A 15,173-nucleotide genomic window follows, 5' to 3' on the forward strand; every position below is an offset into this window, starting at 1 on the left:
CCATGGTCTTAATTCTTGTAAACACCACAAATTTTGGCCGTTTTTATATACATGAAACTAAATTATATCATTGATTCAGATGATTATCATTTTAAGGGGGGACATCTTAAACCGACACCCACAGCAACACAGCAGAAATGTCTTTTTGTACAACTCATTTGTGCAAAGAGGTCCTTTTGCTTCACCTCGGGCGTGGCTCATACCAGAACCAACTCTGCAGAAGCATGTCTGACAAGTTTAAGGTACACAGGAACAAGTCTACACAAAAACTGTCAGTGAATACCATTTTTTGAAGATTCGTCTTTAAATTTCTGTGGATTTAAAGCTGGGGTGTGTGAATTTTATATTACACACAATTTATTAAAAAAAATTCTTACAAATGTTCTAATTGGCACCATGTGGTGACAAGTGAGTGACTATTTGTGAAAAGTTGGAGCTACTCCACCTCCTCCCAATGCTGCTCCAACCGAACAGAGCCAGGATGCGGATTTTGGTGCAGCCAATCAATCTTGGTGCTAATGGCATAGGAACAACTTATTTGTCATCTGTCAGGAGATGATTTATCAGTCATCTTCGGCGACCATGAATGAGCATTCATGGCAGGCTTCCTTGTGGTGAATCAGCTGCACAGCAGAGACCAAGGGGAGGCTCTGAGCAGCATGTGCACAAGTTTGATTGACAGTGCTAAGATCACCTCTGAATTTAACTTCTAACATTTACATACCCCACCTGTAGGAAAGTAATAACTTGTCAGGCCAAATATATTGGAGAAGGAAATTCCCTTTTTCTGATTGGAGATTATCAGATATTTATAACATCATGGAAGTAGGTGTCATTATATCTGGTCTTTTTGAGGATTACATTGTGAACTTTTTCGTTCTCTTATTTTATTTAAATAACATTGAACTTTATTTGTGAAATACTTTATACCCTTGCCCTTTATACTTTAATTATTGTACATGAAATGACATTCAACAGAAACAAGCAATTTGAAGGACGAAATTACCAACAGGAACACTGAATACGCCAAAAATAATAATTTCTTACAGTAAAATCCGAGCCAACCCAAAGTAAATCCTATTATCTCGCGCTAAGGCATCGCCTTTCCATTTGCTCAAATCTCATTGGCTACATTCGACAGTGTGGGCGTGTTCGCCTGACTTATGCCAGCCGTGATAGGCTGCCAGGAGCGTTTTGTACCCGCCCATGACGTCCTTAGCCACCGCATGTTTATACGCTGATTGGACATTGACCTGTCACTCATTCGAGATATTAAGGAAGAGTCACTGCCAAGATGAAGCACTACGAGGTAAGTGGTATCCATTCATTGTTAAACCACACTTGTTTGAGACTAAATTTAACAAACCTGGCTAGTTCTTGGCCTTCGCGTTAACTCTGTGTTTGGAAACCTCAGTAATTAGGTACCGATATTACTGGTTACCATAAGCGGTGAAGCTTAGCCCAGTTAACACCGTCTATGATGGGTCTGAAACGATTTGTGGCCTGTTTCTTTTAGATATACAGCGTACATAGTCTTAAAACCTTGTGCACCATTAACAGAGTGTTTTTCAAATTGGAATCCCTGAATTTAATGGAGCATTTGAGCTTAACAGAGACATTCTTTGTGCAGGAAAGGGTTTAACAGATCGCCATCTCTGGCTGGGATGGTTCATGGCGCTCCTTATCTTGCTCAGTCTTACCCAAGAATGGAGGTGAAAAGTCAACCTCAGCCCTTTTCCATAAATCTACATTATCTGCGAAATATACATGTAATCTATATTCCAAACTTTTTCCAATCATTTTAATTAAAAAGGTGCTCATAGAGGGAGATTAGCAATACATTTCATGGAAAATATACATGTAGCTGGTTCAAAATGTAAATTTTGCTAATATATTACTAAAAGGCTAAAACAAATCTTTGTCATAAGATTCAGAGAAGCTTTCAGGACTAGTAGAATAACACCAGGCCACAGGTGCATCAACACCCAAAAACCCATCAGACAGGATCTGAAGTAGTTTGGCAGAAACTGACACAACTACTGGTTGGTCTGCTCCCTTTTCTTTCAGGCGACAAATCTGGATGTTTGGCACCTGTAAAAAAAAAACAGTTTTCAGTTGTAGCTGTGGTGTGCACAGTTTATTCCTATATGAAAGCAGTACATTTCATCTAAATAAAGGGATAACAGTGAAATTAATTTGCACAGGACATTACAAGACGACAAATACAACAAGATTAATGTTGGTTAGATTTATTTGCACATACATCAATCAAGAACAACATTATAACCTCTGAAGGAGAAGTGATAGATACTCATTACCACTCCATCGCACTTGTTAGATGGGCTACTTTAGTGCTTGATCAGGGCAGCTCTGATTGCTGAATGCAACTTTGTAAATTAATATGAAGTTCATTATTTGAAACAGTTCATCTGTGACTCCTCTAAACAGTCTGACTGTTTTGTCTTTGAAACAGTTTAACTTTTAAGGGGTCAAGCTGAGCTGACGTTACTGTTTTTTATTTATCCTTACTTTACTTTTCCACTTTCTAAAAAAATGTTTTCAAAAATACATATGTTTAAATTCTGTGCCTGATCTGCAAATATGAAACAGAGGGATAAGGCCTGAGAAAACAATACTTTAAAAAGTTTTTTTTTTAAATAGGTTTCACTCAGAAATAAGAAAAAGAGGGGTAAGTGTGGGGCTGAATGATGATTTTTATAGCTATCTGCACAATTCCTGAAAAAAACATATATATATATATATATATATATATATATATATATATAATATAATCTTCTAGTATACAGTGGTTTAAGAGGGGGAAAAGTTATTAAAAAGGGACTAAATAGTGAATTGTAATGACAGAGCTGATTGGCTAAAGACATGATTTTGCCAGAACCACAAAACTATTTGCATTAGTTATGCTGATTGTTGATGCATTATGGAGCTAATAAAGTTTGAGCTTTCAGGATGGAGGCATTTAGTGAACAGGAAAAAGATTAGATTTTTCAGTATTTCACCTACCAATCGTCGGAAAATAGATGGATTTCGAAATCTAATTGATAAGTGCAACATTATCATAGATGCTAATAATAATGCTGATGCTGTACATTATCAAGTATTTTTTAAGGAACACCTTAAAATAGATATTAACTCTGACATCATTTACTATTTGCTTTGACATTATTAAAGCTAGATGACAATGCAAGTGTAATTACACTAAATTATTTGTTAAATTAATACTTGTTAAAGTTTTCAGACTACTTTAGAGAAGAATCCTTAATTTCAGTCAACTATCTATATGGCTGATTTATTTCTCACAACATCATGTTTTGTCATTTTTAGAGATGGCAAAGAGAAATGTGTTGCAGTGACTCCCCTGACCCACAGGATACAGTCTGTCTAACTTGTATGAAGCACATTATCTCTACACTTCACTGCAACATCAGTTTTAAAATGAACGCCAGGTTTTACCTCTGATCAAAGCTATAAATCCAGTTGCTGAACCGTCGACATCCGCTGTAGCAATTAAAACTGAATTCTCCGTGCTTCGTCCTCGTGCCCGCAGAGTTCATTAGCAGCTCCGACTGTCAGTGTGACAGGTTTTATTTGGCCGAGACGAGGGAGCTGAGGGGGGAGGTACAGCAGAGTTGGCCCAAAGACAGGAACGGGGTTGTTACCCCAAAGTCACAGCTGTGGTGTCGTGTGTCCTGCTTGCTTTATGTGTGGCTCTTTATTTCTTGTAGGCAATAAAAAAAATAAAAGAAATCCTGATTTGAAAAGCTATGGATTCTCATTTAATAAAAATGACGTATGAAAATAATTCAACAAATGAGGTTCAGCACAGTTTGTTGATCTGGTCTGTTAATTGGTTGTAACTACGGGTGCACTGATTACAACTTTGTGGCCGGTCACTGATCTTTAAAAGGACTTGGAGATTCCAATTTAGTTGATGCCAATTAAAAAAAAATTGTCTAAATAGTTGTTGCATATGAATGACAAAGTTGCTAAATTGGCAACAGTGGGATGACTATCTTTAACTACGCATCTGCAGACAGGACCTGGTTGGGGGGTCTGTCGAGATCGGTATGGACTGAGTGCCAGTCTTTCAAATTTAAGAAAATCAGGGCCGATTGTAGCGGTGCACCAAGTTATCGGCCAGCCGATTTATCTGTGTCGATTTCCTTAATTTTGGGAGATCGGTGATCAGCCGATACTTACATTGTGAAGCCAACTTTATCCGCTGATTGTATCTACCTCAGCAAAGGTCTAAAAATCAGCCACTGTCTTCTTCTGCTTCCCTTGAGAGAGGTTTGACTGACAGACCGGCCCCCCCAGGTCATGTCTGCACGTTTATAGTTAACAATAGCCATCTGAGTTAATTGAGTTAATTTTAATTCATTATTTATTGAGACATGCTTTGATGATTTTTCTTTTACATTTTGATTTAGTGTAGCATTTTATGTTCTTAAAGTTACCCCAACCATTTACCCTGAGAGAAAGTGGATGGTATCTTTTCCCACATTTTCCAGAGAATTGGGAGTCTTATCACTTCACAATGCTGGGAAAAGTTAAACTTTCATGTCGGTGACACCTTCGAGAAATTTACTTGAGTTTTAAAGTCCAACTCACTAAAAAGCCTATTAGAATTTGACGACACTTAAACCAAGGGAGTGTCTCGGTTGGCCTCTGATAAAACCCATGACTTCACTGCCCAGATCCGTGTGGGGTCAGTTGGGAGAAGGCTTGATGGGCAGAGTCACTATGAGATGTTTATATTTAGCTGTGGAGAAGAAGACGGGGTCAGGCTGGTAAAGGGAAGTGCTGTTTGTCGTAATACCTCCCTTCTTTCCTCCCTCTACCCCACAAGTTGAGATGTCAAAGGTCGTAGCCATCCGTTTTTAGGGAAGAGTTGCATTTCCAAGCACATTCCCTGCATGTCAGGATGGGAGTTGCATGAATTAGAGGTTTCTTTTGTCCAACATGCGTTCAGTAAACAATTTGGCATTTAGGATGCTTGGCATGCCTTTGTATGCAACTGTCCCCGCTCCTGTGGACGGCGTCTGCGTCGCAAGCGGTCGGGCGGCTGTTAAATAAAGCGAGAGGTGGACAGAGAGAGCTGAATGAAGAGGGTGGGGCTGGATGAGGAGGAAGAGGGTGGGGGTCAAGGGGGGAAGCGACAGATTTATTTCCACAGCTGAGCGCCGCTGCACTCTTGTCCGTCTCTCGGTGCGGATCTGGAGAGGTCGGTGCCGATCTGAGGGGAGCAACGGGGGGATAAACTGAGAGCAGGTGGAGCAAAGGAGACATGGATGCCTTGGCGTTAGAGGCTAGCGGGAAAAAGGCGAATAACGCGGCGGGGGCTGCCGTGCCGACGAGTCAAGCCCCGGCAAAACGCAAACCTGCAAAAAAAGCTAAAAAGGCCGTTGTTTTCTTTGAGGTGGAGATACTGGACGCCAAGACCAAGGACAAGCTCTGCTTCCTGGACAAGGTAAGAAGCTCTTCAAGTTCAAGGTTTTGTTCGTTTGATTTCATGTTGAGATGACACAGCTGGTCATGGTGTGATGCCTACAACCTTTTAAAAACCTCTATTGTATAACTGTCTCTGTGCAGCATGTGGCCATTCATGACAGTAAAAGGTCTGTGTGTGGGAGATGGGTGTTTTCTGGAACATGAAGCAGTGGTCTATCTCTCTCTCTGTCTCTCTCTCTCTTTCTGTGGGCATGTATCCCAGCCAGTGTAAAGGGGACACCCTCTGGAGTGCCTTTCATTCATGGGACGCTGCTGCATGCTGCGTTTAGTAATCTTGATGACGGCCAAAGGGACACAACACATTTGTAGAGAATCATTTGATGATTTAGGCCTTGTCTGTCACGGAATTGACCTTTATACAAGAAATATGCCAATGTTGAAAGTAAAACCCCAAGAATTCCCATTCGCAGTTGGCCAGAAACCATCTTGGGAAGACATAAACATAAGATGCTCTGGCCAGATCAGAGTTAAACTAAACTTTCTTCCCCCACATGCAGTAAACAAGATGTACACCTGGAACATCCCATCCCCAAAGTTATATATAGCGGGGATGCTTTGTTTAAGTAGGAACAAGGACTTGTTCTAAAAGCAGGACAGGCTTAGAAAAAAACTTATCAGGAACTTTAGACTGGGGTGGAAGTTCACCTTCCAACAAGACACCACATCCAGCATAGCTACTAATAGTTTTTATCACAGCAAATTCATGTGTTAAAATAGTCCAATGAAAGTTAATTTACAATCTGTGGCAAGATTTAGGAGTCGATGTTCGCAGTTCCCTCCAATCTCAGTGAGATTGAGCTGTTTTACAAAGAATGGACAGTCGTCGTTCTGTAAAGTACTGACTATATGAGGCTGCCAACGATATGAAAGTCACACATTTTAGATTATTTAGTTCCTTTGCATGAAATCTTTATGGAAAATATTGAAGTCTGTGGTAGTAACATGACGATGTGGAAAAAGTTCAAATGATTTTAATCTTTATGCAAGGCGATATTTACTCCCATCATGCAAAGCAAAATAATGGCTTTATTTACCAGGCAATAATGGTGTATATGCTGTTGGTGGCTTTACAACTTCAAATGAATGTTGTACTTGACCTGTAGTTCTTTTTAAATGGTGCCTAACTAAAACACAGAACTATGCATTAAAAGGGATTTAATAAACCCCATAATCAGCGATGGTTTTCAGAAACCACATATATATATATATATATATATATATATATATATATATATATATATATATATATATATATATTTTTTTTTTTTTATTTTTATTTTTATTTTATAGCGTCTTGATAAGTAAAAAGTCGACACGGTTGCATCTGTCCTGTCAGAAGAAATCGGCCAATCACTGTGAGACTCTTCTGGAAGCAAACTTAAAACATTTCAACCAAATCATCCAGTTTAGAGACAATCCTACCAGACACAAAAGAAATGTGTTTAAACTTCTGAACCACAAGAAAGTTGGGGTTCAAAGATTGTAAGAGTCTTTGACTCTTTTTACTTATGACATTTAAGTCTTTAGAGTCACGTAAAAGTTACAAAATCTTCCAAGTTTCATTGCTGTGAATCTCCACAGGCATTTGTGAGATTTCCTCGGACGGATGAAAAGATATCACATTTACATGTGCCTTATTCATTTTAATTGTAGATGACCAGCTTGTTTTACAGATTTATTTACAAGTATCCGTGCTTGGCCTGTAGTTTGTTGTTAATGTGTTAGACGGATTAATTTTGTCGCTGCTTGTGCTCGGAGAGATTTGGTGCGTTGATGGTGCATGGATAGAGTTTCACTAACCACACTCTTGGTACCATCAGCCAAAATAAACTCTGTCTATTAAAGGCTACATAGTATGAGGCGCAATCCTGGACAGATTAGACCTGGTTGTCGAGTTAGCAGAGTTTCTATGGTGATAAGAGTTGCAGTCTTATCACCTCGAGGGAGGCGGATTCAAAGATGCGACAGATGTGGATTCGGATGTAGACAGAGGGGCTTTTGGGGTCGACACACTTCCTAGATTAGAGCTAAAGTGACCGGCTGAGTTAGAAATAAAACTCAGGAACGTGTCTGGATCAGTGTCCATGAAGGGCAATCCTTCAATACACGAAGCCTCTAGAATGAAGGCACAATGAGTAAGTTTTTAACATTTTCACTTCTGATACGATACAGATATTGCAGCTTTGAGTATTGGTCGCTACCAATATTGACCCAATACAATATTGGTGCGACTCAGATACTTTTTTAGAAAAGACTTGATCAAGTGATATTACTCAGAGCAATAGTCAACAACGGCCGGTATGAGAACAAGTGACCCATTTATTATGAACCAACAGGGTCTGTGTGCTGCTGGGACCGACTAAGTACTGGAGCAGAGTGCGCAGAATTTCGATGCAGGCCGACACAAACCCGATACTCATTTATTGGCTGATATCTGACTATTTCCAGTATCAATATCAGATCAAGACACCCCTAATAGAAAGCCCTTTTCAAAGAACCACGAGAATGTATCTTCCAATCAGTACAATCAGAACTTATCTGTGAAGAAAGTCCCATATCTCTGGACCCCCAATAGAGCCCTGCCCAGCTTTGCCAGTCAAAACACAGCAGGATCTAAGTTGGGCATCGGCTCCAGACCAGCAGTGGAACCCTAGAGGTGGTTTCTGAAATCCAACAGCAGCGATGTCATTGTGCTGAAAATACTTGGAGGTCCCGGAGAGGTCACACACAGAAGTTTGAGGGAATTAAAACAAGATGGGTGAAACATGAGGGGTCTACCACTTTCACATAGATGTGTACCATGTCTGCTGTTCAGGAACTGGGTAATGGTTTTTGTCTAGGAATATCATTGCATCAAGAGATATGCAGGGTAAAATATATGCCTAAGAATATTGATCCACAGCGAAGGCAAACAGGACTGTTGTCTGTGTGTGCTCCTCATGATTTCATGGAATAAAGGACGGGTGTTTTTGTGCATCCAGACTTTTTGAAACTCTTTAACACCAGCTGTTTGTTAGCCCACATCCAGGAGGTGTTTAAGCGCAGTCGGAGCTAAATTTACCTCTAACCTCCATCATAAATGGAAAGGGGATTATGAACGTCCCCTTTGTGTGGGAGTGGGTGTCCCTGTGTTTATTTACTGTCATGTTATTTGCAGGTCGAGCCAAATGCCACCATCGGAGAGATCAAGTCCATGTTCCACAAGAGCCGTACGTGTCGTTTCCCTGCTCCTTTGACATCCAGCTCTTTGTATTCTGCCTTTACAATGACTGTAAGCTAATTACGTCTCCCGTTTCAGATCCTCAGTGGTACCCAGCCAGACAGTCCATTCGTCTCGACCCCAGTACGTCACTGTTAATTTGATCTAATTGAAGCAGGGCTGGTGGGAGCTTTTCACTCATTCCGCTGCGTGAATCTTACGTGTTCAGTAATGCAATCGTTTCAGAGGGGAAGTCCCTGAAAGACGAGGACGTCCTGCAGCATCTCCCTGTGGGAACCACGGCAACCTTCTACTTCAGAGACCTGGGAGCTCAGATCAGCTGGGTCACAGTGAGTTCAAAACACAAATCGGCTCCAAGAGCTCCGACACGTTCAAACACACGAGCGAGCGACTGAATTCAGAGTCCCCGCTGTGAAGGAAAGGCGTTTGGGACTTAAAGAAAAGTCCTTGTGACTTTGATGTGGATCTGCTTCAAGGATGTTCTCATGAACATCCTCCATGTTTTTTTTTTCTTTTCTTTTTTTCAAAGCTCCCACAATGCATGTATTCCAGCTCCACTTGTCAAAGCCAAGATTTCGTGGCGTCTAATCTGTTATTCCTCATGTCTTCAGGTGTTTCTGACAGAATACACCGGCCCTCTGGTCATCTATCTGCTCTTCTACTTCCGGGTTCCCTTCATCTACGCGCCCAAATATGACTTCACCACCAGTAAACACTGGGTTGTACAGTGAGTGTCCAGTATGTTTTCCCCATGACTCACGGGATTAGGAAGAGTCCTTTTTTCTCACTCAACCTTTCAAAACATATGTAGAATAAATGAACAATCAATCATTTGAAAGGGTTTTGTAAATATTTGGAGTAGGGTTGTAACTAACAATTATTTTCTTGATTATTCTCTTGATCGTTCTGATGATTATTTGGATAAAAATAAACAGCAAATTCTACAGATCTTTCATTTCACCACTTAACCCTTTTTATACAATATTATAAATACATTAAAAGACACAAGATAAGCAAATAATTCAGTTCCTTTTTAAATAATAAAATACTGATCTTGTTGCCTAAAATGCAACAAGAGAGCAGGAACAGAGAGTTCCCTTTTGTGAACTGGAGTCAGGTGAAGATAAGGAGTTGAGGAGTTTTGGATAAAACACATTTACAGACGCAGACAAATGCCGTTTTTATCTTAATACAGTTTTTTTGTGCTGATGGCTTTTTTGCAAGTCTCTGTACCTCAGTTAACAAGTCAGTTTACCAAATTAGTTAACAATAATGGTTTCATCCCAAACCTGGAGAGAGTCCAAACGGCCAGATGCCAAGTTGTCATACAAGAGGAGGCAGGCAGATGCTGAAGAAAGGCTGTGCTTGTTTCCAGGCAACCTAACATTCAACAACACAGTGAATCATAATGAGATTTAGTGGGTTTGATCTCTTTACCTGCAGTGAAGAACATCAGCGCCTCACGGTTATAGTACAAGTCAGCTCAAGTACGGACAGCTCTTAATGGGTCCTGGTTTGAGTGACGGGTGTCATCCGCTCACATCTCCTTCTTTCAGTCTCGCCTGTATGTGTCACTCCTTCCACTACGTTAAGAGACTCCTGGAGACCCTGTTTGTCCACCGCTTCTCTCACGGAACGATGCCGTTGCGGAACATCTTCAAGGTGGGATTCACTGAAACTCTGTCTGATCTCGTCTCACGTTAACTTCTCCGACACAAGAAAAAAAAAGTGTCTTTGTCGCTTTCAGAATTGCACCTACTACTGGGGCTTTGCAGCATGGATGGCTTATTACATCAACCATCCATTGTACACACCACCCAGTGAGTGTCCATTAACATTGTGGCATTTGGTTTAGCTACCCATGAATGGTCTGTTTTTGTTTTTCTTATGTTAAATCTTCTTTTTCAGTATACGGAGAACAGCAGATCAGACTGGCGCTCATCATATTCCTGGTAAGAATCAGTTTCCTCATCGCAGCTCTTCTGATGCCAGTCGATACAGTTCTGGTCAGCAGTGGACTTCCACTCAGAGTTGGCATGAATTGTATTTTAAAGTTTATTATCAAGATGGACTTGAAAGTACAGGGTCAAATACACCAACACTTCCTGTAATTTCATCTTACCTAATTTTCTTTGACATCTAAACAAACTCCATGTAACGCCTTAAATGCTCTCGTTCACAGTTCTGTCAGATCGGTAACTTCTCCATCCACATCGCTCTCCGGAACCTCCGCCCACCAGGTGAGCACATCCATCACTTCGCACTGTCCTCCGATTCAAAGACATATCAGTGAACTTTTTGATGGAAGTCCTCAAAATCTTGAGCTGGATTTATCTCTGGACAAAACATATTTAAAAACTAAGCTTGCAAAATCTTCAGTTAATCTAATTTTACTAAGAGAATTGGATCGGTAAAGAGATTTCAGGTTTCAAATTTCCTCTGTTTTTTGTGTGAATCCAGGATCAAAGACCAGGAAGATTCCCTATCCAACCAAGAACCCCTTCACCTGGATCTTCCTCCTCGTCTCCTGTCCCAATTACACCTATGAGGTAACATGGTCTCGACTTTTTTCATGCTCCACGTTTGTGTAGTCAGAGCAAAACATAGTAGAATTATATTTGTATTGAATCTCAGTTGTCATTATGATATTGCAGTTTAAAATAACAGCTTGGATGCAATATTTAGAAGGATAACAGACTTAAGGTTCTGTTCATTTACCTTCTGAACAATAATAGCAGTTTAGTGATCAGAATCCTAACAATCAGTCAGCAACGTAACAATGTTACACAGTAATGAAATGTCTGCAGTTAAACTTTTTCCAAATTTTGAAGATAAACTCACTTATTCAGGAATCAAAAAATCCTGAATTCATCACTTCTTTGGCCAATTGATATACAATAAGGAAGCTTAGTTAAAACACTAATTTTGCTAGAATAGTCAGTCCTGCAAGCAATTCACTGCCATCTAGTGGTCAGACTCATCCTAGGCGCAAGTTTGTCAGTTTCCAAACTTTTTACCCCAATAAATAAATCTATAAATCTATAAATGGCAGAAACATATTTACTTTTAATATTTAAATGTAAATGACCTCGAGGAGTTAGAAGTTGACTTCTGGATTATAAACTAGACACAAGATTTTTCAACATGACCTGGTTCACAAGCGAAATATGACCCAAATCCTGTGCTTCACCAAAATAAATATTCTCCTTCTTAACCATATTTCCTATCTTGATTAAATAAAGATTGGTTAATTTAAATATAACATTTTATGTATTGGACTTGAACAGAACAGTACAAAGTTGTGAATTTATAGGCACAACATGCCTGGAAAACGACAAACAGCAGCCCCTGCCATATTTCATTGAATTTCTATATTTGGAACATAAACACATCCAGAGATGTTGCGAAATTACAATTGAGGTTCAGCCTTTAAAAAAGAAAAAAATCTAAAAGCTGCTAAAGAAAAATATGAAAGTGAGGAAAAGCTTTAATTGATCCAAGTCTAATGTAGATTTTCAGGGCCTAATCTCAACATGGAGAATGTGTGTGTGTGTGTGTGTGTGTATGTGTTATCCGTGACGGCGTCTGTTCCTCTTGCAGCTGGGCTCCTGGCTCGGCTTCACCCTGATGACCCAGTGTCTGCCGGTGGCCTTCTTCACCCTGGTGGGTTTCATCCAGATGACCGTCTGGGCCAAAGGGAAGCACCGCAGCTACCTGAAGGAGTTCCGCGACTACCCTCCGCTCCGCTCGCCCATCCTGCCCTTCGTCCTGTAGATCCATCACCAACTACGAGGACGTCGTCCTTTCTCTAAACCTCACACTGGATTTAGACTGATAGATTCAAAGCTTGATCCCTTGCTTCCCTTCCTGCTTTAAATTCTCATGTTGAGTAAAATGTAAACGACTAGTTTGTTATATTTTTTTTGTATTGCAGACAAACTGTTCTGTTCTGACTGGTTTACTTTTGAATTTCTTTTCCCAGAGTTGCGTACTTCTAAAAACTGCTGTAAAATATGCAAGAGTTTCATTTTTATTGCCTCAAGCTGCAGTTTTCTGGTGTTTTTTTTAGCCTGGAGCAGCTGGCATTGAAAGCATCTTTGAACTCTCACCTTGAATTGCTTAAGAATCTTAAAATCTGAAACTGACAGAATTGAGTTTTGTTGTCTGAGGTAATTTATTAAAAAAACCATACAAATCAAGCTTTTGTTTCTTTGTCTTAAATTTTGTTTTTGGGTTACTAACTTTGAATAATGCTGGAAAGACGGCAGGCGGTGGCATTTTTCCTTGTAGAAAGTGATGCTGGATATTCACACACGGTAAAAACAAAAGGCGTTGGGTTATATAGAGCTTGATCAATATTGTTTAATGTGAACAACAGCAGGTGTATATACAAGGAAGCAGAGTCTGAGGATTTTCTCATCATGCAGCTTCTGCCTCTGCCTTGGCCTCAATCCTCTTCTTCCTCAGCTGGAGCCTCCTCTCCCTCTCGTACTCCTTCATACGCATAACGTAACTGCAGGCAGGAAGCGCATGTATTAACCGCACAGCATATTGAAGAGGTAGATCTTTTAAAATTTAAAACTCTAGCATGTGAAGTGTGTGAACCAGCAGCATCGCAGCTTTCCCTTAATAAGCAACTTGGGAAAATGTGACCAGCGGACACTTACTCCTGGTGTTCGCAGTAGTCCCAGTCGTGCCTCTCATGCTTGCAAGCCAGGAAGTTGGGCCAGTTGTCCCTCTTGCACTTCATGAGCTTTATCAGATGGTGGGCGCAGTAATCTCTCTGCCCCAAAGGCAGCTGCGCCAGGTTCATCTGTTCCTGGGTTGCAATCATCTCTGAGAAAGAGCAACTTGTTTTTAGTTGAGATTCAGCAGGTTGTTTTAGTATATTTTGTAAAAGAAAAACAAACAAGAAGAATTTGTAGTATTATGAGAAACTGGTCTGCATTTCAAGGTTTCTGCAACACTGTTTTTGTTCATGTTCAGTTTGAATTAAATAGTTTTAAAACCTGCTAAAGACTTACTGTGCACAGACTCCTAAAAACACTTTTTAATTCTGACACAGGGGGGAAACAGAACGACGTTTGATCACAACATAAAGAACCTGAAATTGAAGTTAAACTACAATAAACACATCCCTGGATTCATTACACAACTTAGTCGGTAGCCTGTAGTTATTTATTTAGGGCACATTTCATTTTACAACTATATGCATGTTTTCAAAGGAACAAAAAATGTAGTTGAAAGTGTTTTTATGTAGTTTTGATCCACAGAGGAAAAAGGTAAACAATATGTCGGCACATGTTTTTATTTAGGGGTGTACTGATCAATCAACCCAATCGGAAAAGCTGGATACATGCTTTTCATGAATAAAAACATCCATGAATATTTTTATTCATCAGTTTTGCATCTTAATAGCTAATTGGTTCTCTCTTTGATTGCTTCGCCTTTATTTGAGCATAAGTTGCAACTGTAATTTAAGAGGAATCATTTTGTAATCGTTTATGTTCAATTCGCACTTTCTAAGTTTGAATTTTACCCTTAGTTGTGCATTACTCCACTCAACGCTGTTATAGATATTCACTAAAACATTATGGCTATGCTTTGTACCCTAGATTCCCAACCAGATGCATTCTGGTTCATTACAATATGCTGTAAATCTTTCCCAGCAGAAGGTAAACCGTTTTGTGGCATTCAACATGCTAACATTAGCTAGTCAACAGGACAGCTTCGTTCGCGTCTCCAACGCTACATTAGCAAGAGCTAAACCCCAAGCTAACTGATGTGAAATCCGCTTTAGCCTGAAAACACCTGCTTAATAGCTGCAACTCAGATAAAACCCGGTCCCGTCGCTGCACACCGACCTCTCTCCTTCCTCTCTTCGAAGCCGATCTTCGGGTCAAACTCGAACTTCTTGGTAGGGTCCGGCTCGGTGTCCCTTTCGGTGATATACTGCCTGGCCAGGTGAGCGCCCATGGCAACGGTGATTCAGGCACACTGGAGGCTAAAATTAATATATCACACACTGCTGTTACTCATAAAAAATTAAATGTTTACAGAAATAGTCTGCAATCGGCCATTCGGTCACCTCCACAAGCCCCCTGCATCCACTTCCGCTTTGCTTCAGAACTTAACGTCACAAAAAAAATAAAAATTACCGCCACCTACAGGAGGGAAGGTGAAACAACAGAACACTGTAGACACGTACAAGATATTATTTATGCACATTCGACTGTTTTTTATTGGGAAAACGTTATGATTCACTATGAATACAGATATGGACATTTCATCAGAAGCATGTTAAATAATAAAATGGAAGATGTTTTCTTTAAACTGTTACACAGACTATTAATCAAATTTTGTATAAAAAATATACTAAATATATTTATTATATAGCCTATCCCTCTGGCATACCTTGTTA

At 40.0% G+C, this 15,173-nt stretch overlaps 2 protein-coding genes across 3 annotated transcripts; one reads left to right on the plus strand and one right to left on the minus strand.

The window, feature by feature from the left end:
* The first annotated feature begins 1,234 nt into the window (after positions 1-1,234).
* tecrb (trans-2,3-enoyl-CoA reductase b) lies at positions 1,235-12,951 on the plus strand. 2 transcript variants are annotated; one of them, XM_014994161.2, is made up of 12 exons: positions 1,235-1,309; positions 5,441-5,491; positions 8,690-8,741; positions 8,831-8,875; positions 8,978-9,081; positions 9,364-9,479; positions 10,309-10,414; positions 10,500-10,572; positions 10,661-10,704; positions 10,935-10,992; positions 11,213-11,301; positions 12,353-12,951. In XM_014994161.2, the coding sequence occupies exons 1-12, from the start codon at positions 1,295-1,297 to the stop codon at positions 12,524-12,526; spliced, it is 927 nt and encodes a 308-aa protein (XP_014849647.1). In that variant the 5' UTR covers positions 1,235-1,294; the 3' UTR covers positions 12,527-12,951. The 2 variants fall into 2 exon arrangements, with proteins under 2 accessions (XP_014849647.1, XP_014849646.1); XM_014994160.2 differs by lacking the exon at positions 1,235-1,309 and having other exon boundaries at positions 5,217-5,491.
* A 138-nt stretch (positions 12,952-13,089) lies between these two features.
* ndufb7 (NADH:ubiquinone oxidoreductase subunit B7) lies at positions 13,090-14,923 on the minus strand. The gene is made up of 4 exons (XM_014994163.2): positions 14,841-14,923; positions 14,617-14,756; positions 13,420-13,588; positions 13,090-13,265 (listed from the first exon to the last, which is right to left on the minus strand). The coding sequence occupies exons 2-4, from the start codon at positions 14,726-14,728 to the stop codon at positions 13,172-13,174; spliced, it is 375 nt and encodes a 124-aa protein (XP_014849649.1). The 5' UTR covers positions 14,729-14,756; positions 14,841-14,923; the 3' UTR covers positions 13,090-13,171.
* Between the last annotated feature and the right edge of the window lie 250 nt (positions 14,924-15,173).

Source organism: Poecilia mexicana, unplaced genomic scaffold (assembly GCF_051168715.1).
Source record: "Poecilia mexicana isolate PSO_F unplaced genomic scaffold, ASM5116871v1 scaffold_2, whole genome shotgun sequence".
Lineage (NCBI taxonomy): Eukaryota > Metazoa > Chordata > Actinopteri > Cyprinodontiformes > Poeciliidae > Poecilia > Poecilia mexicana.